At 50.7% G+C, this 22,336-nt stretch overlaps 1 protein-coding gene across 3 annotated transcripts in view; it reads right to left on the minus strand.

Moving 5' to 3' along the window:
* Positions 1 to 276: 276 nt before the first annotated feature.
* Ttc7b (tetratricopeptide repeat domain 7B) overlaps positions 277 to 22,336 on the minus strand; it is a 222,094-nt gene continuing 200,034 nt past the window's right edge. For all 3 annotated transcript variants that reach the window (XM_031356455.1, XM_031356456.1, XM_031356454.1), the window contains one exon: positions 277 to 1,281. In XM_031356455.1, coding sequence (XP_031212315.1) covers positions 1,060 to 1,281 — 222 coding nt within the window. In that variant the 3' untranslated portion in view covers positions 277 to 1,059. The remainder of the gene's footprint in view (positions 1,282 to 22,336) is intronic.

Consider the following 22,336-nt stretch of genomic DNA (forward strand, 5'->3'; position numbering starts at 1 on the left):
GAGAGTGAAGTGCTAGGAAGTGGGCCATGAATGAATGAATGAGAGTGAGGTGCTAGAGGCCTGGAAGGAGAAAAGAACGCACACAGCTCAGACCTGGAGGAAGGGGCCAGCCCAGGCCTGAGTCTCTCCTCTATAGCAGCCACTGCACAGCTGGTGTGGGACCCTCCCTGTGCCCAGGCAGACTGTTCAGGCCCCAGATGGGAGAGCCCAACCCTCACAGATAAGCCAATGGCTGTTCCCTAATCTGCCAGCTTTGTGAAAGACAAAAGCCAGGGGTCCATTTAAAAATCATTTTTTTTTTTTTATTAACATCATCTTCCTGTTTAGCCAAGTGTCTGTCATGTATAAGGAATGTCGGTAAATATTCCATTTGAAGCTTCTTTGTACATATTTCCATCGATAAATAAACTCTGAATTCACATAAAAAAGTTAAACTTAAATAACTCATATTTCCTTCTCTTGTAACAGCCATATATTGGTAAAATATAAATATTCTTAGACTCAGGCTTTGTTCTAAGGAGGAGAACAGTAATTCACCACATGGTACAACTGTTGACAATGAGACCGAGACGCTGTCAGCTGGTGTCCTGGCATGGACGAGTACTGAGGTGGAAACAGAAAATTCACATTTGGTTTTGGGCTGGGGGATGGGCAGGAGAGGTGGCGGGGTGGTCAGAGGGCAGGGCAGTTGCTTTCATTACAGCACTGATAAAAATAACCTGTTCTGCCACTGAATTTTAACCTGGAATATCTTCTTCTACTTTCGAGGAGTAAGTCCGTAATCATTTTACTTAAAACTCAGGTGTCGACTAACTGAATATGGCACATAATCCATTGGGAACATCAGTAGATTCAGAGAACAATCATGGATCTGGCAAAAACAAGAATGAATGAATGCAGAAGCGGAGAGCAATGATTCTGGGTTGGTGAGGTTAATCCACTCTGGTTACGTATCCATCCAGGGCCTCGGTTCTGCAGATGCGTCCACTGGGTGACAGGATGGCCCTGGCAGCCACACGCAGCATCTGAGCCTGTGTGGCAGGTGAGGCGGGTGGCACGTCAGAGCACACGGGGGATGACAGTGAAGGGCACAGCAGGGCTGCTGGCCTCCAGTTCCAAGGCTGTCAGGAAGCACTCCGTGGCTGCTGCGTCGTTGCCCTGAGCTTGGAGGACCTCGCCCAGCCCATTCCAGACCTCATGGGCTGTCGAATTCACCTGCACTGCATCCCGGAGAATCTTCTCAGCTAGGCTGTAGCGGCCCAGCTGGTGAAGGACCAGGGCCTGCGGAGACAGACAGTCAGACAACCAAGGGGTGCCAGGTACCTACCTGACCTGGGCCTGGAGTAGGGACCCAAGAGGTAGGAATGTATCTCCTGCTCTAGGTACACAACTTCTCCCCAACTCCTGAGCTTAGGAGCAACAGTGTAAGACTCTTTGACCACATGAAACTGCTGAAATCCATTTACTGTTGAACTACAAACAGGGCAACTGTAGCCAGATGCATGGCTCACTGCATCCAGGGGCTGAGGAAGTAGCAAGTGTGAGGTCACCCTGGCCTACAGTAAGACCCTGCCTCAAAAACAAAGCAAGCAACACTGCCAACTCTCCAAAGCAAAAAACCAAATCAGAATCACAAGTACACCACCCCCAAGTTAACAGTCAAATGAAAGGCAGTTTTATATGATTTATCTGAAAATGTCTCAAGAATCAACCAATGGGAAAGGTCCACAGTGACTCAGTGTGGCTGACCTGTCGTGTCCTAGCCTGCGCCAGCCTGTATGGGAGGGCATCTACTGTCTGTGGCATCGCTGGATATGACATTTAAAAAAATTCCTAGTCTCTTGCCTTAATCAAGTGCCCCATGCTAAGGCACAGTGCTCAGTCGGCCCTGCTCAGCTGCGCACAGAAGTCACCTTTCCACTTTAGTCAGGGTGTCTGTGTTGATCCCTAAATATTTGACCACAGACACGTCTCCCAGTTGTGCAGGTCAGTAAGTGCTTTTTAAGCTAATGGCCACACTCTTATGTAACTAGACTTTCCTCTGTGTGGTGATGCTGAGGTCATAGCCAACCTCTACTCGTGAATGTCACACATCCACGGCCATCTTTCCAGAAAGTGTTACTCTGTCCTTTGAATGGGATTTCACTTTGTAGACCACACTGACCTGCAATTTGTGACAATCCCCCTGCCTTTGCCTTCAAAAGTCAAGTGCAGCCACTCTTTACTGGACTGTTGATCTTTTATAGCTCCAGCAGCCTCTAGTGAGAGGAACTTATTGAGAAACACTTGCTGTTGGTTCATAAACAGACATGGAACACTGATCTGGGTGGAGGATGAAGGGTGGGGGAGTCTGGTGGCCCCATTCCTCACAGTGGCTTTTGGTTATTTGAATGGGAAGTTCTCGTTAGGGTAAATGTCTCCTCAGTAGCAGTCACTGTTAGAGGCCCTGACTCCTTTTAGATTATTGCACACTTGCTGTGAGGGTCAGCTTCTCTGGCCTCGGCTGCAGAGGTCCTCCTCCATCTCTGTTCTCTTTGTGCTAAGATGAGTACTGGTGGTCTTCTCTGCTGAGACCTGCACTTCTGTGATAACCAAGGCTAGCTGAACTTCCTTTCCTTCAGACTCTCTTCTACCACCGTCACCTTTGACTTCTCTCTGAATCAAGATCCTCTGCCCCACTCCCACATTTATTTATTATTTTTGTACATATGTGTGTGTTCCTGTGTGAGTTTATGTGCACCATGTGTTCAGGAGCCCACAGAGGTTAGAAGGCATAGACTTCCCTGGAACTAAAGTTGCAGTTGCTTATGAGCAGCCACGTGGACGCTGGAGACTGAACCTGGGTCCTCTGCAAGAGCAGTGAGCAATCTTAACTGTGGAGCCATGCTAAGCTCTCAGTTTTTAGATGAAATTCATGAATGGCTCTACCTCTGGGGTGGGTGGTGTCGCTCCCAAGCTTACAAAGGTAGCACCCTTACAGGACCAACAATCTTCCCCCGTGTCTGCTGATTTGTCCTGCTTTAAGTAGTTTATTTAGCCTTAGGCAGGCAGGCCTGGATTTCTGCTGCTGTGCAAGACACAAAATGGCTGATCGTGCCTGCCCTTCACACTGTGGGGCACTGGCTCTGTCTTTCAGCAGACAGAAACCAGAAGCAGGGCCACCTACTATGCTCTAATGAGCTACACAGGTACCCTCTGTTTCAGCACCATGCTGTTTTAGTTTCCAATACTCTGAGTCATATTTTAACAGGTAGGATTAAAGTCTTTCCTCTCTACCATCTGCTTTTTAAATATTTCCTGATCATCTTTCTTTGAACGATAGTGTGACAATCACTTGGTCGGTCCCTTAAAGAGCCAAAGTGTGCTTACCCTGAGTCTCCACGTGCATGGAGAAACTGACACCTTGATGGTGGATAATTTTCCTGCCCAAGGTTATGACATGGCCTGACATTGCTCAAATATGATCCCAACTGTTGTGGATTTGGTCTAACGATGCCTGTATTATGTCAATTTGTTCCCCATGAATCGAGGGATCCTGCCCCCAGTTGGTTTTGATTGATAAATGAAGTTGCTGGCAGCCAATGGCTGGCAGGAAGACAGAGGTGGGGCTTTAGGATTCCTGGTCAAGGGGCTGAGGAAGGAGCAGGAAGAGGGAGAGCCACCATGCTGGGAAAGGAATAGGAGCCACATTTGAGGTGTGCTGGACACAGAACATAGCCACTCGGCACAGGACGACTGCAGGCAACTCAGAAATATCAGAGGGGAGGTGTCAGCCATGTGGAGGTTAGGCAGTGGCCCAGCCATTGAGCTGGTTAAAGCATATTAAAATATAGGGCTGTCTCTCTGTGTGTGTGTGTGTGTCTGTCTTTCTGTCTTTCATTTGAGAATCCAAAACACTGAGGCAGGTAGTGAGGACAGTGCTGCTGCCACCACTGGGCTGATTTGAGTTATTTGGGTTCAGCACACCCAACTCTCCCAGGGAGCCTATTCTTCCTACACAGCCTGTGTTTCCAGTCAGACTTCACCATCAGACAAGAGCAGTAGCTCAGGTCTCAGGAGCAACTGTGGCAGCTGTGGCCTGAGCCACATGCAGGTGGCATCACCATAAGAACAGGGGCAGAGGGTGATCAGGAGGTCAGCACCTGCAGCAGGTAGTATCTAGGCTCAGACGTTAACTCCAGCTGACCCTCCTCAGGACACCACCTGCTCCTGAGCCACCTGCTGATGACAGCCAAGGAGCCTCGTGAAGGTCCTCCACTGGGGGGTTCAACAAGGGAGAACCCTAGTTCTGGGAGGACAGGGTTTAGGAAGTCTTGCTGGGTGAGGAGGAAGAAGAGGAGGAAAAGGAGGAGCAAGAGGCGATGGTGATGGCAGTGGCAGACAGTCCGTCACAGAGAGCTGGGTGCATGGGTGTTTTCTCAGCCTCTCCATCCCTCTTAGAGAGGAAGGGAACTGGGTAGGAACAGGGGGATGCTCAGTCCTGGGGCTGGCCTTCCTAATAATTGACATCCTCACTGTTAGGTATTGGCTGCTGTGGTGGTGGTGAGTGGGGTCTCTGTGGTCCCCTAGTGGTTAAGTTAAGAGCAAGACAGACTGCCACTCTCAGATGACCTCAGAGCTTCCCAAACAATGTGTACTTTGGAATGAATTCCTAAAGCCAGTGTGGGCTTCAGTGTGGACTGAAAGGTGGGCCTTCTCTATCTTCCCAGTGAGTCAAGGCCAGTTGGGAAGTCAGTCAGGAACTACTACAGCATGTTCTTGCTAAGCAAAAGGTTGGCCAGAAGTGGCTGGCAGGTGGCTGTGACCCAGCCTTTCCATGCCCCCGCGGCCTTCTTTCCGCCCTCGCCTTGAAGAACAACTCTACCAGAGCACCAACATCCCTTCCAGGCCCACAGGCCCTGCCTCCTTTCCTCTCCAAAGACTGGAAGCCCTGCTCTCAAGCTTTGCACTGAACTGTTCGCTCTGCCAGCTGGCTGTAGCCTTTTCATGGTTCAGCCAGGGTGGCTGCCACTGGACACATCGCTGAGTCCCTCTCACTTCCCCAGCCTCTGTCAGCCTGGCCCTGAGGAGTCCAAGATCCACTGCTCCCCTCAAGTAGGTCAAGAGCACTAGCCTCAGCCCTCCAACAAGCAAGAGAGAGGGAAGCTGACGACATACTCCATAACCCTAGACTCGAACTCCCTTCCCAGCTTCAAAGTGGACACAACCTATGGTGTGATGTCCAGACTTGTGTGACACACAGGTAGGTGCAACTCAGGCCTGTCTTAAAGAGCAGCAACAATGTCTAACGGCACCAAGCCCTCATTCAGTGCTAGGTGCTGGCTCTACCCCCATCATCTCCGACCGCCACCAGGGTGGATACTACTGCAGATCTGTGCCTCAGGCCCGAGCACCTACCCCCATCTTGTGGAATTGAGGCTGGAACTGTGATGCATGTGCATCCCCTCACCATTGGCTCCCCTCATTCTTGCAGAATACAAGGAAGCAGGCGCTCCTTGCTAGTCCTTTTCATCAGACACAAATGCAGACAGCTTCCCAAGCTTGTAATTATTCTAATCAGGTGTTTTATACAAATAAGATCTTGGTGATGCACCAAATTAGAAATAAAGGATTAAATTAAACCTGTTATTTCAAGTGAGATAAAATGGACTTGGCTAGTTTGAGGGCAATTAGCGTGTGCCCTTTTGTTGTGGTAATTGCTGCCCTAGTCTCAACACCTTGCCACATGCCTAGGGAGTCTGGGGAAGGCCTCGGTTCATGAGTCAAGGCCAAAGCTCCCCTGGGAGTCTTGGACACCTCTATGGTGCTCTGCTCAGGAGCAAGGGCAGCCATTTGCTGAGCTCAAGGCATGCCACACAGTCTGTGCTTGTCCCAGGGGTATTGGCATGGGGAGGTGATATCCATGTAAGAGCATCCTTCTCAAAGAAGCCATTGCTAAAAACCCGTGCTCAGCTGTAGTTGGGCCAGGTGTCCTGTCTCCAGCTGGCTGTACTTTCCCAGCGGTGTCTGGGGACTGAGTACTGGGCACTCTCCAGGCAGGGTATGGATGACTCTTGCTCCCTGTCATTCCCACACTGTCTCCAGCTGCCACTCACTGGACTTTTAATAGCTTTGTTCCTACTTCTAGGTCAGAAATGCCATCATTGCCATCATCGCCATCATCGCAACCCTGCAGGGAGCAGGGTTAGGGCAAGTGGCTCAAGGCAATGATGTTTGGTGTCCTCAAAAACCAGGCGGACAAACACCTGGGGCCGTTAGCTTGTAGGCGCTTTCAGTACAAGGAGTCGATGGTAGCGCCAAGAGTTTGCTGGACTATCTGTGAGAGGTGTTCTGATTGCAGAGAATGCTCTCAGCCCCACCTCCTCACTGAGCTTTGCTGTGGGTGACGACAGAGCAGGGACTGGGTGAACCCATCACCTCAACAAGCCCTGAACGATCTTGGATTCAAGAGTATGACCTAAGCATTAAGTGAGTGCAGACACAGACCAGTGCCCTGGCCTGTGCTCTGATGGTCAACTGAAGCAGTGTGAGACTGTCTGCTCCAGAGACAGTTGGGCTCAAAGACACAGGCTGGCTCTGTCTCATGGCGCGATGAGGAGCAGAATACACCACTGATCAGAAGAGAAGAGAAGAAGCCAGGGATATTTTAACAAATGTGTCCTTAAGTCAGAGACCGACAGTCTCTCAGAAGCCCCCAGGGAGCAACGGCTTTGTCAGGATGGTTCTTTGTCAGGATGGTTGGTAGTGGTCCTGGAACACAGAGCCTTGGGTGGCCCTGAGCCTCTCCACAGCCGCCTTCCTCCTTGGAAGCATTAGAAGAGCTGTCTGTGCTGGGCATGAGCACCTTGTGACACAGCTGACTGCTGTCAGCCCACCCTGCTTCCCACTGAGTGCTGCAGAAGAACTGAAGCAGCGCCTGGAGGTGGGGGGGGGGGCCTGTCCTTGGCTTCTCTATCTGGATCCCAGCATCTATGGGTGAGGCCTGGTTTCCACGGGGCTGCCTTTTGTTTCCTTTGTTTGCTCAGAGCAGAGGACAGGCAAGTGGATGTGTCCAGCCACCTGCCTGCACTCTTCTGTCCACACTCCCCGAGCATACCGCAGGAAGGGCTCATATGCGGCTGCTTGGCTCCCTGGAGAAGGATCCATTCGGGAGGTCAGGGCTATCTTCTTTCAGAACAGAGTAGGGCTGGCTTTGCAGCTTGAGTCTATTTAAACTGTTTTAACCCAGTTCATGCAAAGGCCTCCCTGACAACCTTGTGCCCACTGCAGATGCCGAGCAGCAGGTACCCCAGTGTGTTTGCATGCAGCTCTCCCCCTAGCCACCATCCCTGGGTGGCCTCCAGGCACTCCAGTGAGGACATAGCATTTATGAGGCAGCCTCCAGGACAGCAAGGGCAGCTCGAGTTCTGCTCTGGGGACCTGGGCTGAAGGGCAGCAGCGGGGAGGCTGCAGGGACAAAGGACATCAGGGAAATGCCATCTGCCAGCTGCCAGAGCGCTGTCACACTGCAGAGAGGGACTTCTGCCAAAGGTCAGCAACGGGTCCAGGAGAGAGCTCTAGAACTACTGACAGAGGCCAAGCTTGGTGCTCTGTGGCCTTTCTCCAGGGCTGGGGTGACATTAAAGGTAACTTTCCCTAACCCCTGTGGCCTCTGCCCTTCACACCACACTACAACCCTGAGCCCCACTTGAATGTCAGGACCCAACCAAGGGGTGCCTTCTCTCCTCCAAGCCAACTATAGCTAATAATGATAATGATGACAATACTACTACTACTAATAAACACTAATACTAATAATAACCTTGTAGGCAGCCCTTAGTCAGACCTGGAACATGGTATGCAAGGCAGATAGGAGGAGGACGTATTGGCTTGGGGCAGGGGGTGGGGTGCCCTTAGCATACACCCCTGAAGTTCTTCATTACTTGGTGCTGAAAACACCAGGAGAAAAGAGCCCGGTGCCCCTCATGAAAGACTCCTGCGGCCCCACACAGGTGGCAGGCACAAGTGACATCTATATCACTTGTCTATTCACAAGTGACATCTGAAGGCAGGAGGTTGCTTTCCCATGGGCTCCTTTTCCATGTCAATGCATTCTTGAAGAAATGTGCCTTCTGGGGCCTAGGCCTTCCAGCAACAAACTAACTCAGGAGCAAACAAACCTCTTATTTTTGTATGCTTGAGAGTCAATTAGCTACAGAAACGGCAGTGCTCAGCTGACAGGGGCTCTGGTCCCTGCTCTCTCTTCAGCAGGTGGCCTCCTATTCTTGCATCTTCCTGTGACCATGATCTTGCTATTTCCCCAGTATCCCTGGCATTAATGGACCTCTAATGAGCCTTTCTCTCTAATCCCCAAGCTCTGATATTCTCCTGAAGTCATGTGGGTAAGTCCCCTTCTGCTTCTACCTGGCAGCCTTTAAAGACTTGGAGGAACTTCTGGAACATCTCTTTCCCTCCCTCCCTCTCTCCCTCCCTCCCTCCCTCCTTCCCTCCCTCCTTTTGGGCTTTACAGGGATGGTAAATTCAAATTTCTCTCCATATGACTGCATTCTGCATCATGTAGGCCCTCAATGAAAGAGGCCTCACTGTGGGTTCGGAGAAAGTTATCATTAAGTCTTGGGAAAACATGAAGATGGCCTTTTCTTTTTGAATATTCTTTAAAGTCACGTGACTGGCAAAATCTTTTACAGCAGCTTCTTTTCAGGATGGTTTGAAATATCCTAGAGGAGTGGTTCTGCAATTAGAGAAGCTGGAGTGACGGCTGTCAGGCAGTCAACACTGGCAGGAATCTGGCTGTAAGCCCAAGGGCCCGGTCAGCCAGGCCTTCAGTTTCCTCTGGCCTAGTTTCTTTGAAAGGGAGTACTCAGCACTAGTGCCATTGTATCTATAGGCTGTGGTGGCTTTTTAGAGAACTGGGGACTGGGGCTCATTGGGTTAGTTTGGGGGAGGGACCACAGCCAACTGGCTAGCCACTTCCAAGGCCTGAGATGTCCCAAAGACCACCCCCTCGCACAGAAGGAATTCAGGATGCAGTTGGGGTGGAGGTCAGTAGGTAACAGGAGCGTCCCAATGGCCAGCACCCTTATTTTATGGGTGGGGTGGGGGTGGTGGTGGCTAGGAGAGAGCAAGCACAGGCATTCTGCAGCATCTGTGGGGAGGTTAGCTCCTCAATAACCAAGCTGCTGAAACCTTGATATAGATACTACGTTTCTGATTATTACCTATGCAGTTCTGTGTGCTTCTTTAAAACGAAAAACAGAAAAAGGGGATTTATTCAACGTGGCTTCATTGGGAAGGGGAACAAAGAGATCGATGACCCCTCACCCAGCCCTCGCCCATCTTCAGGGTTCGGAAGGAAGGTCACTTCTATACCACATACTACACCCACTGCCAGGGAAATGCTGTTGACGGCTGCCATACTGAAATGTTTACAATGACAAGAAAGTCAGTATGAATCTTGAGCAGGCCGACATATTTTTTCCCTAAACAGTCCCTGCACTGGGACTGCAGAAGTGAGCCACAGAGCAGCATCTGCATTCCCAGGACAGGCTCTGCTCACTCTGCTACAACACAACAGCTTCTAGCTCTCTTCTCCCATCCATAAATATGCGTGGAGGGCAGTGGGTACCTCGGCACCATGGTGACTGTACTGTGTGGCGTGCTAGAGCCTCGGGGGCAGACTGTCACAGGGACATACTTCCTATCCCCGGAAGGGCACAGCCCGGGCCTGGAGGCTAGACCTGCTGTGAGTCTGGCCCTGGCCTGGAGGCTAGACCTGCTGTAAGTCTTGCCCTGGTCTGGAGACTAGACCTGCTGTGAGTCTTGCCCTGGTCTGGAGGCTAGACCTGCTGTGAGTCTGGCCCTGGTCTGGAGGCTAGACCTGCTGTGAGTCTGGCCCTGGTCTGGAGGCTAGGCCTGCTGTGAGTCTTGCCCAGGTCTGGAGGCTAGACCTGCTGTGAGTCTGGCCCTGGTCTGGAGGCTAGACCTACTGTGAGTCTGGCCCTGGTCTGGAGGCTAGACCTGCTGAGTCTGGCCCTGGTCTGGAGGCTAGACCTGCTGTGAGTCTTGCCCTAGTCTGGAGGCTAGACCTGCTGTGAGTCTGGCCCTGGTCTGGTGTCCTGAACAGAGCTGGGCTGTCTCTTAAGTCTGCCTGAAGGAAGGAAGCTACAGGAAGTATCCCAGATGACAAGACACAACTCTCCGACCCACTTGCTGAGTGCATGGGAAGGCTGAAGCCCAGGGTCCACGACCACTTAACTGCAGGGGAGGAGCTGTGACCTGACCCCAAGGTGGCTGTAAGACAGACAGAAGACATGCATCTAATTCCTCCTGCTGGACACACCAGGTGCCTGGCTCTTGAGCGGATGAGCTCATTTAATAACGAGTCAAATGCCCAATCAGAAAGCAGGGAGGCAGAGGAGCAGGGTGTTATTGTTACCAACAATGTCAGGACTGACCAGGCACTCTGCCTGGGCACACTGCCCTGGCCCCAGACAGCTTCACTTGCCCTTGGGATTAATGTACAATGATTTTGCTAATCAGGGAAGAGGGAGATGTGGCTTTTATAATGGAAAGACACTGTGTCTCAGCTCCTCTCTGAGGTCGTGCTATCTAGGCAGTCTGGGTGCTGCCCCCTGGCCCTGAGACAGCGGTGGACACTCAGTGGCCCTGGTGTCTGAACACTGGGTGCTTTGTGTTACTGCAGGCAAGGGCCCTGGAAGTCAGGCAGGGGGCTGTGGGGAATCCCAGCACCAGAGGAGTTCCCTCTGGCAGTAGCCTGAGGCATGATGCTCACAAATTCAGCCACCAGTCAGAACAGAGGCACAGTGTCAGCCCCCCGCAGCTCTGCCTGGTGTGCTGACCTACTTGAGGAAGTGTCAGGCCAGCCAATCCCAAGCAGCATCAAAGGACATCCAATTAGCAGACAGCCAGGCCGCTGATGGGGGAGAAGACAGTGACAAGGAAGCCTTAGGCCTCCCCAAGATGTGGGGATGGTATGCACCTGTCTCACTCTGAAACTGGAGGTAGTCCAGTCCCTGCCAATAGTCCAAACTGAGCCTTCAGCTTCCCCTCCTCCAACTGCCACATTAAGCTCGTACTTTGCTGCAGTGGGATGAGCTCATAGGCTGAGCCTGACTTGGTCCTGATGCTGTGGCAACTGCCATTCCCTAGGCAGTGCGTCCTCTTCTGTGGGTGCTACCTGGCTGCTCTCACTAGTACTTTTCCACCAGCAATGGGCAGGAGACTCCTGTTGACTTATTTATACACCTCCCTGGTTGACTTATTTATTTATTTTTATCTACCTTCAACAACAAGTCAGGCAGAAAACAACGAGCCAGGACAGCCTTGAAGTCAAGTGCTTCCCCATGGCCCAAGTTATCCACACAGTGGAAAGTCTGGTGTTAATTACCTCCCAGGGGCCCTACCTGTCTCCAGAAGAGACTTCTGGCCCTGCCTGTTTGGAAAGGTGGTGTGTCATTCCAGGCAGGGTGCAGGAGCACAGCTGTCTGGGGCCATTGTTTCCACATAAGAGGCCCAGCTTCTCCAGAGGGGACATGGATAGGTGGGGTATCCTCGGGGCTCTTGTTGGGGAGGGCAAAGGGCTTCCAATTATGGGCCTGTCATGGTCACAACAATTTATATGTAACCAGCCAACAAAAGGCTTTCCTAGAGTCCCAGGGCCTGAGAGGGGCAGTCTTAGAGATCCTGACCCTGCTATAGTGGCCCAAGCCTGGATCCCTTTCCAATGGCCTAGTGGGCTCCACTTGGTACAATCCTTGTCTCATCTCCATGACCAAATTCCAGACAAGAAGAAACCCCAGGGAAGGGCTCGGGGTGAGCAGCTGCTCTTGGCTGAGGCGGCAGAGTGTGAGGATGGTGGCTTACATCTTGATGGACTAGAAAGCAGAGGGCCGAGCTATCAGCCTGCAGCCTGATGCCCTGGCCCAGTTCCTCAAGCTAGACCCTACTTTCTCAAGGTTCTCCTCCTTCCTAAACTGCCATCAGTTGAGAACCAAGTATTCAAACAAATGAGTCTATCGTAGTATAATATATACAAATAGGAGTACAAGTGACCCTGCGCAAGTCTGCTCTCAGGAGAGTGGGAGGGAAGCCGTGCCTTTGTGGGTGTTCTCCCGACTCAGTCTGACCATTTTCCACCAAACACTGAAAGCAAACGCCTGGCTCCAGCAGACTTAGTGAGATGCCCGGGCAGAAGGCAGGGCTGAGAGTTGCTCAATGGATGGGGCATCCCATCTCCACCCTTCTATGTGATCTATGTGACTGCTAACCTAGACTGAGTCTTGTCTCTCTAAGAGTCTCACTTTTCAGTCTGGAAAAGAAAGATACAGAGCCTAGGCTTATCAGGCCTGTTTTTTACTCTACATATTTTGGGAGCATTATTCTATACTCAATGTGCATGCTGCCTGCGGACTTGAGAAGTAGCGGCTGGTGTGGCCAGAAAGGCTTCTCAAGGAAGAGGCTGGGCAAGAGAAAGAGGCTGAGTGAGCTGCAAAATGCCTAGGAGAGCAGCCTTGGGGACGTGTTCTGTGCGTGTGCCCAGGAGAGCAGCCTTGGGGACGTGTTCTGCGAGTGTGACCAGGAGGGACAGGGGCAGTTCTGTTCCCATGCTGCTCAGAGAGAGGCTAGAGGTGAGCCTGACTAAGTGCCTGGGAGCAGCAGCACCCCAGCACCCCTTTCTGCCTTCTCAGGAGAAGGCGGATGAGCAGGCTTGGGCTGAGATTACCAGAGGCTCCAGGGTTTACAGGAAACTTGGAAAGACCCAAGAAGTCAAACAGTACAGAGCAGAAGCCACCAGCTGCTAGACTAGGGAACCCGAGGGTCACTGGGACAGAGGCCATGCTTATTCATCTCTCTACCTCTGGGTACTTGAGGTGCAGACAATGCACATTGTTGATTAGGAGCCATTTCACCCCCCCAGCACACTTTTGGTTACTATAAGTTCTCCATTGGTGGCCACAGAGTGGGCGCTAGGTCCTAGCTCTGCCCATTACCCATCTTGTCCAGCTTCTGTGTCATATGTACTCCTGGCCAAGTGTAGCATATGTGGGAGGTGTCGGCTTCCACACCATCCCTGAATGTCGCCTGGAGACGTGACTTCTCTGGGCCCATCTGAACTTCAAATGTCGAGCACTAGCTGCAAGAGGGCTGCCAAAATGACACAAAGCCTCAGTGCTCTCCACAGCCAGGGAACCAAAGAGGATGGCCACCAGGTGGTGGTCCCATGTGGGTCATCTGACTCACTGGGGTACAAACACAGGGATGATTTACTACCTGCCAGGATGGATGTGGTCACTTTGGCCAGCACCTACCCCATCCCTGCCAGGGTCTGGCAAGAATTATTTTTCCATTTTTAAATAGGAACAAACAGAAATGATAAGACATTTTCCAATGGGGGGGGAATAAAACTGATTAGCCTTGGAAAAATTGTCCCCAAAATAACAAGATAACTCATAATCCTCTATCTGGATGGGAAAGAGGGGTGGGTCTCACTGTCCAGCACTAGGCCCCACTCAGCCATTCCTCACCATATCTGTGCTTTGCTGGTAAACCAGCGCAGGGGAAGCCCTTTAGTGAAGAAAGGAGACATAGACAGGTTGCCTGGAAGCAAGCTTTCACTGTTGTTTGCTTGAATAAACTCCCCTCCTGCCCCCCAGTGCTCTCAACTCAGACCCAGGACTGGAACAAGGAAGATAGTGTCCAGGCTGGGGACATAGTGAGGATCTGGGGACAATGTGGCTGTGGCAAAGAGGGTGCCAGCCACTTCAGAGCTCCTGAGGAGAACAGAGAGCCAGCAGGCACTCCCCCCTCACCTCACACTGAGCTCTCACTATTTCCCAATTCAGTGCTGCAGAAGCAAGCAGCACCAAGATCAGAGGCACCTCCTCCAGAGTTCCCAGTGAGTGCAGAGAGGAGGTGGGGGTGCTCCTCACCTGCCTCCGTACAGGGACTGAGTTCATTTGTATGAGCCTGCTATGTAACAGGCTGTGGTTAACACAAAATGGGTGCCTGCAGTCCTGAACAATGACTTGGAGGGAGACTAGAAAATTAGAATAAATTAAAGCATCCACCATCATTCCTGGGATATCCTGCTCACTCACAGAGACATGTTCAGACTACAGATTCAGGAAAGGTAATGGCCATTTTATGCTCTAACCTAGTATGGTCAGGTGACCTGTTACTGGCACTGACTGATCCAGCATCAGCCCTGTAATCCTGTTACAGGCAATTCTTGTTCCGACTATACACTCTGCTAAAAGAAAGGCCCCTCTTTCCTAAAGAATGGGGAAGGGGCAAGTCCACAGGGGACCTCATGCCTATATATCCTAAGAGGATCTGAGGGAGTCTCGTATTTCCTATGTGTCTCTCATGCTGCTGTGTTTGGGGGAAGGTCAGGTCCTGGCCCAGCCAGGACCATGTCTATATCCCTGGGGGCAGACAAGAGCTTGGCATGATTGCTGTATTGGAAATATGACATGTCCTGGTCAAACAGATCTGCAGTGCATGTCAGAGCTAGATTCTAGATGCTGTTTCTTCTGATTCAAATTGTGTACTCTCAGCCACTATTCTTTCTGGCCCTGGCCCGGGTAGTTCTGCAGTTCTTCCTCCTCGGGTTCCTTCAGCCTGGCCTCTGCTCAGTGCCACAGCATCTTCTGAGGCGTGGCCTTGAGTGTTCTTCATCCATGGTCACTGCTCTGATGTCTCTCTGCTTCCCTCCTTACTAGCAGTTCCCTCTCTGCCCTATGAGTGCAAGTGAAGCAGCAGCCAAATGGCTCTCTGGATGAAAACAAAGCCCAGATGTGTGGATTTGCTATTTTCCACAGTGTAAGTCCTTCTATCAAGGCTAACCCTTGCTACCCACACGTCCTTGCTGCATTGGCTTGGAGTTAGAGAAGGCTATGCTTGTTGGCCCAAGCACTGGGTAAGTGAGGCCAGTCCCCTCCCAAATGCAGATGAACCTGCTGGTGTGCCTCAGGGTGACACTAGAGCCACCAGACACCAATATCACTGGCCAACTGTGCTGCTCTCTTGAGGGTTGAGGGGAACAACACAAACCTCAATTTTCTTTCAGCACCAAGAACACAGAGGATGAACTTTCTCTGGCATCAAACAGCTCCGGTAGGGGTCCCAGGCTCTATGCATCTCCCCAGGAATGCATCACCCTGGAAACATGGCTAACTCTCCTCTGCAGCTTCCCCCTGGTTGCCAGCAACATGACCTCTGAGCTCGACTTCCCATAGCTACTTCTTAGGCGACAGCTGTGTTGCCTGTGATGCTTGCTGGTGGGTGTGCAGGCATCTGAGTGAGGTAGCGGCTGGCTGGAGGGGGCTGCTGCCAGCAGGAAGCTGGTGACTATAGCTGCCTATTTAGTCAAAGGCAGAGTGTATTTGTTACCTTTGTATAAAACAGGCGGCAGGTAAAGAAGTTAACAGCTTGTGGGAGTTCTAATTAGAGAGCCAATTATAACTTGATTGACCTGCCTTGCTCTGGAAGGCCTGGAAACTCCAATGTTGTCCTTAGGAAGAAGCAGATTTTGCTTCTAGTTTGTTCTGGGAGATCTCCGCAGGGATCTTTCGCTTGAGCTTTGGTTCCAGTCCCATGCATCTGTCTAGATCTGGCAGCCTAGTGCAGAGGATGAGAGGACCTGCAGGGCCCTGGGCTCCTGCAGGGAGGGGCTGAGCTTCTTTATGAAGACACAGCATCCACTGTCAGAGCTGCTCTGTGCCACGCTAGTAGCTTCTGCTGCATTCAGAAGGACACTGGCCAGAATTTCAATTATAGATGTAATCAAGAGTCAACTCTTAGCTAGGCAAGATCCCAGGCCAGTGTGTGTGTGTGTGTGTGTGTGTGTGTGTGTGCGTGTGTGTCTGTGTGCGTGAGTGTGTGTATGTGTGTCTGTGTGCGTGAGTGTGTGTATGTGTGTCTGTGTGTGAGTGTGTGTGTGTGTGTCTGTGTGTGAGTATGTGTGTGTACCATCCTTCTAGTCCCCTCAGCAAATCACTGTTGTTACCAGCTTGGAGAACAGGCACCAGACAAACATGAAAAGGGGATGCTTCATACTTCTAAGAGCCCAGGTGAGACATTTGTCATTAGACACACCTGTAGTCCTCTAGGCTCACATGTGATCGTGGCTCACATGTGTCACTATCTCTCACTCCTGCTAGGGTAATCACCATCATCCACCATGGACAGAAGAACTGAGAGGCCCAGAGAAGTGAGGCAACTTGCCCAGGGGCCTCAGCTCTGTTGCATGGGAAACTATGTCTAATTCAAGCCATGTCTGCTCCTGATGTGTGGCCAGGAGAGGCTGCGCTGTCTGAGCTCCACCTACACAGTGCAGGAGCAAGGCTGGCTGAGTCCCACACGGATAGCAGAGAGGACTGAGCTCAAGGACTTGGAATCTGGTAGAGCCACTGCCAAATCCCTTCTACAGGGACGAGCAGCAGCGTCTGCATGATTGACTGGTCAGAGCCTAGATTTCCCACGAGTGTTATTTCTCTCCTGCTCCTTAAGTGTTGGCATGCCATGGATTGTGCTCTGGACCTCTCTCTAAGTTTCGCTTTAGCTTCAGTTTCCACCTATCACCTGTTGCTGACCCCAAGTCAGCCTTGTCATGGGCAGCTACCATGACTATAGGTAGTTCTTCCTGGAGCAGGCGCCTGCTGCCAAGCTAGCCCTCTCCAGTCCCCGCACCAAGCCTTACTGGGCTTCCCTGCACTTCTCATCTTGAACTGTCCTTACAGATTCTGTTTCCAGGTTACCAGCTCTCTACAGCTTCCAGAGCATTGTCTTTCTACAGTGCAAATATAATCACATTGGCTTGGCTGTTTAGATTTTATCTTGCACAATTTAAAATCTTCAGAAAAGCAGAAAGGCTAATATAACAAACTAATAGCCAAAGTTAACAGCTGCTAAACCTTTTCCTTATAAAGAAAAGTGTGTGTGTGTGTGTGTGTGTATGTGCGTACTTGTGTACCATGATATGCTTGCATAAGTGAGAGGACAGCATGTATGTGTGTGTGTCTGTATGTGTCAGTGTGTGTGTATCTGTGTGTGTCAGTGTATGTGTCTGTGTGTGTGTCTGTGTATGTGTCTGTGTGTCTATGTGTGTGTATCTGTATGTGTGTGTCTGTGTGTGTGTCTGTGTGTATGTCTGTGTGAATGTGAGTGTGTGTGTCTGTGTGGTTAGTGTATGTATCTGTGTGTGTGAGTGTATCTATGTGTGTGTGTTTGTATCTGAGTCTCTGTATGTGTCTGTGTATGTGTCTATGTGTGTGTGTGTGAGTGTGTGTGTGTGAGTATGTATGTGTCTGTGTGTGTGTTTGTGTGTGAGTGTGTGTGTGTGTGTACACGGACATTTGTGCACCATGACATGCTTGCATAAGTCAGAGGATAGCTTTGGAGTTGGTTCTCTCCCCCAGCACATGGGTCCTGAGAATTGACTCAGGTTGTCAGGCTTGGTGGCAGCATTTACTGATTCACCCCACTGGTACTGCTAACTTTCTTCTATATTAGCTTAATTAATCTATTTTGGGGGAAGGGTGAGTATTCATTATAAGTGACAGGCATGTTTTATGGATGTTTTCTTATAACCGCTGGAGCATCTCGGACTCACAACTGTATAGAAGTGATAAGAAGTGATAAGTGATAAGTCTCAGAAGTGATAAGTCAGGACTCCTGGTACGGACATCACCCCCATCTGCTTTGTTCCTTCCTAGTTGGTGTCTGCTAAAATTAAGAACTGTGATGATCTCTAAGTCTGTACCTAACTCACTGGTGAGGTAAGGTCTGAAGGCACACACCTGCCACGTGTCCATTTTGGACTTCTATCTGCTATTCAGAGGCTTTCCCGGGGTGGGGTGGGGGGATGTCTTCCCAAAAGCTTTGGCCCTAGAAGTTTTACCTTTCTTTGGCAAGTCCAGAAATCAAGCAGAGCTGACACGGCCAAAAGGGAGCCCACAGCTCTCAATGGGAACTCAGAACAAGCCCCAGTGCTGGGAAAGCAATTAGGCAAAAGATGGTTTGGAATCAGTGGTCCAGGAAGTCCCAAAGGCCACTCTGTCATGGAGAGTGTGGCAGTCACACCCTTGATCCATGTTCAAAGGTAGGCAGTGGGCTGGAGAGGGCTGCAGAGTGAAAGCCCCAGGGCCAGGAGTCGGAACCATTATAGGGAAACACAGACCAACCCAGGCAAAAAACCTCCACGTCTTTCCCAAGCCAAGAAGCTTCCTGTGTGTGGCAGGAAGGCAGAAGAGGCTAGCTGGTATGTTGTATTGGAACAACAGGACAGAATTTCTATAAATGGCATGGATCTATCAGATTTGAAAACATTTGAGTACTGAGACTGAACATGGCTGCCGTAACCTAAGCCTTCAGAGCCAATCAGAAGCCAGCGCCTTTGGTACTTCCCTTCAGGTGAAGTGAAGAAAGGCCTGATGCTACAGGGCACCACATAGTTTGCATTTGGGATCCTGTTCTGCCCTAGGTTGCTTTTGGGTTTATGACTATGGTCCCTAGGGAGAGCCGGGCCATCTGATGCCACTTCTTTCTGGCTAGTGAAGGGACAAGAGCTGCTGGGTTGGAGGGCCCCTAGACAAACAGAAACTACCTATGGAGGAAGTCCCTGCCCCTGAGGGTCAGGGTAGAGACAGCTGGGCTCTAGCTGGACAGCAGCTAAGTGATGACAAGCAGGTTCTCTAAGCCCAGGGGGCATCCCTTTTGCTTAAAGGAGGATACAGATGCCCAGCATCCAAAAACAGCTATAAACTAAACATAAGTAATTTTTTTAAAAAAAAGAGTGTAAGGATCTTGAAGACACAACTGGCATGCATCACCTGTGACACTTGCTGCTCTGTCCCAACTGACCATGTCTTTGGATACTCACTGCCACCTTCCACTGGGCTGGCTGTTTCTAGAACTGACACATGCTCCCAAACCAGACTGCAAAGCCCCCATCAGGGGAGCCCTTTCACAGAGCAACCCAAGGGCCCCGATGCCCTGGACAGGAGCCATGCCTGCTTCCCTTGAGAGGACACATTCTCCTCCCAGCTGTGGACTCATGAAGACCACAGAGCTGTAATCTACACCTAGGGATGACAGTGATGCTGACAGCTCATCCTATACCAAACCTATACAGTGACACATGTGGGTCCTATACCTATTCCATCTACCCTGGAAGTTTACAAGTGGTGTAGAGTTCAGCTGCTCAGAATTTGCATATCACACTCAAGGTCCTAGTTTCAATCCTAAGAACATTCAGTCCAAAAAAATCCAACCCAACCCAACCCAACCCAACCCAAAACCAACCCAACCCAACCCAAAACTGAACTGAACCAAACCGAACCGAACCGAACCGAACCAAACCAAACCCTCAAGAAACAAAACAACAAAGAAGGCAACAGAGTGGGGACCTGACAGCTATTCTAACACAACCGCCACTGAGGCTCTGATTCCTACATGCTGAGAATAGCTCAGGCTTGCCCTGATTTGTGCTAACTTACAGTGTGACCAGGGCGGTCACCTAGAGCCGCTTTCCTCTCCAGTAACAAAAAAATTCTCTATTTCACTAAATATTATAACAATGGGTATGACATATAACCTTTCAAATTTGTACTGTAGTGAAAAAGTGAGATTTAGGGCTAAGTACCACTTACTAGTTGGAAAGGCCTTAAATTGTCAATGAGGCTAAAATGCTACATGGACCACTAGAAAGAGTGGAGACAGAACACACCACAGTGATGACCCATCAGCTAGAAGGCAGCACTTTCCCTTCTCTGGACCAGGAGCTTAAACCCAGCCACGTTTACCCAGAGAGAGTAGTCAAAGAAGATGGCAGATTTATTAGGGACTCAGCAAGAACACAGACAGATGGCTGGGGGTGGGGGGCTAGGGGGGTGGCGGCATCTAAACAGCCCACAGGCCTTCAGAGAAGTTGCTCTCTCTAGTTTTCAAAGCAGTTTTCTAGTTCTAGAAGAACATAGAAGACAATTACTAGATGAAAGAGCCTTCATAGCAGACTATGGGGCGGGTTTGCTGTGTCAGTCATTCTTTCTGTATACAGGAAGAAAGTTGACACTGGATGAAAGAGACTGGCTTCTGAAAGGAAGGCCTTGGAGCTCTATTCCAGGAGTACCTGTGCCTTAGCCAAACCAATGGAAGGAGCATAGGCTTCTCCCAAGAGAAACAGGAGGTCATAAGGTAATCCTGGACTGTGAGTGCCACAGGACCCTCATCAAGCTGATGGCCAGTCAGACCGATGCCCTGCAGGAGCATAGGTTGCCAGGCCCTGCAGTCCTAGTCTCTCTCTGCCCACCAGGAACACACTGGGAGACAGACTTCTGATAATAAACCATAAGACACAGCAACTTCCCCCATCTCGGGGGTGGGGGGTGGGGGTGGGTGGGTGGAGGAAGGATGGGAGACAGCAAACACCAAGTTTCATGAAGCCAATGTCAGCTCCCTCTTGTCCTGTCTCATAGCCACCACGCCCTACAGGAGGAAGTTTTGACACAGTCAACAGGCTTGAAAGCTTGAATAAAGTTTAAAGACAGCTCTAACATCAGGTCTCCATGGGAAACTTCAGAAAAGAGGCCATTATGGCAGAACAGTGTGTGTGGACAGCTTTGTTTTTTGTTTTGATGGGACACCTTAAGAGCTGTTCAAAGAACTGAAAACGTAGGCACAATGCAGGTGACTGGTGCCAGCAAACCTCGTGCTGTAAAGCCTGCTACCCACATAAGGCAGCATGGGGCATCCCTAGCACCCTAGGCTCTTCCTGCTGCTAATGCCCTCCCTCTGGAGTTCATGCACCCGTTGCCAGCCCAGAGCCTATGCTTCAGAGAACACAAGGCCCAGGAAAGCCCTCACAGACAGCCTGTGTACCCCCCACTCCCAGGGACCCTGGACTTGCTCCTTACTGAGCAGCGACCTCCTGCAAGCAGCTGCAGGTGGCAGGCTCCCATCTATCACCTCTCACAGACTGTTACCATGTCTTCCTCCAGGGAACTGCAAAGCCTTGCACCTTCCTAATCTCACTGCCCTCTCTCAATTGTCATTGAATGACAACGGCTCCCATCCTTTCCTGTCCCTGGCATGCATGTCCTGGAGCTTCAGCGTTCATGGGGAAATCTCTTTATGCTTTTGGTTTGCTGTTCTCAGCATCGCCTCTGACAGCCAGTCTCTGCCTGGCCTAGCCTTGCCTCGGAGGCCTGCCTATTCCTCTGGGGCATACACTGATTCTTTCTGCTTGCTTTTTGTGCTTGAGGTGAATGGTGGGAACAGTGTTGATTAAGCTATCCTAGAGCAGGGATCCCAAAAGTAGGTAGTTCCAGCTTGTCCTGGTCAGAAGCTGGAAATGGTCTTATTTCTTTCTGTCCTGGCCAGAGGGAACTTGGGTTCCTGATCAGGTTTTCTGCCATCTTTCTTCCTTTTCACATGACCTAAATGGGCACCCTTGTCTGGAAACTGTAAATGAAGCTGTGGCTGAAACTGAGAGGCAGCAGACTTCTCACTGGTGGGCTGAGTGGATTGACCAGCTCATCTCCCCATGCCTCAGTCCTGTTTCTTCCAAAAGTCCCCTAGACTAAGCATCTTTATGGTACCCCATTTTCTAGGACTCACTCCTGCTGTATGGAAGCTTTGCCTCTTTCTCTTACACTCCCAACTACAATCTTATGAAATTCCTTGTCAAGCTTGCTCTCCTGTTTTCTGTGAATGTCATTCTGTTCCAGAGACAAGGACCTGGAAGCCACTGGTCCCAGGTTGTTTGGTGGCTGTTGGTTGGTCTAGGACTCTAGCACTGTTCTGCTCACCTAGGATGGGAGAGAAAGGTTTCATGTTTCTTAAACCCCACACTTCTTGCCTCACTGTCAGCCGCTGGCCCTTGCTGTGGGCCACTGTGCATTCTCCCTCCTAGCTTCTGATCCTCTCCTCTGCTCTGGGCAGCTTTGCTCCCTGCCCCTCCACCGATGGTATCCACTCCAACAGACCTTGAATGAGCCCCACGTCTGCTCCTGTTTCCTACCTTTTTCTCACCCTACAAGCACTACAGAGGCAGGCCCAAGCTTCCTGATGACACTCATGGTCCCTGCTTATTGCCCAGCAACACCTTCCCTTCTGGCCTTACTGACTCCCCTCCTCACAGCCTTCCAGGTTCCCTTCCACCTTTGCTTCAGAAAGCCCTTATTCATCTCTTACCTGTCCATCTTACACATTGCCCTCAAAGGCCCAGACTGATGTGATCAGAGGGCAGCCAGATGTCCCTGTTTGTAGAACTTGTTCCTGTCCTGGTAACTGTGTCCTTGGCTGTACCAAGTCTCCA

Source organism: Mastomys coucha, unplaced genomic scaffold (genome assembly GCF_008632895.1).
Source record: "Mastomys coucha isolate ucsf_1 unplaced genomic scaffold, UCSF_Mcou_1 pScaffold6, whole genome shotgun sequence".
NCBI classification, from domain to species: Eukaryota; Metazoa; Chordata; class Mammalia; order Rodentia; family Muridae; genus Mastomys; species Mastomys coucha.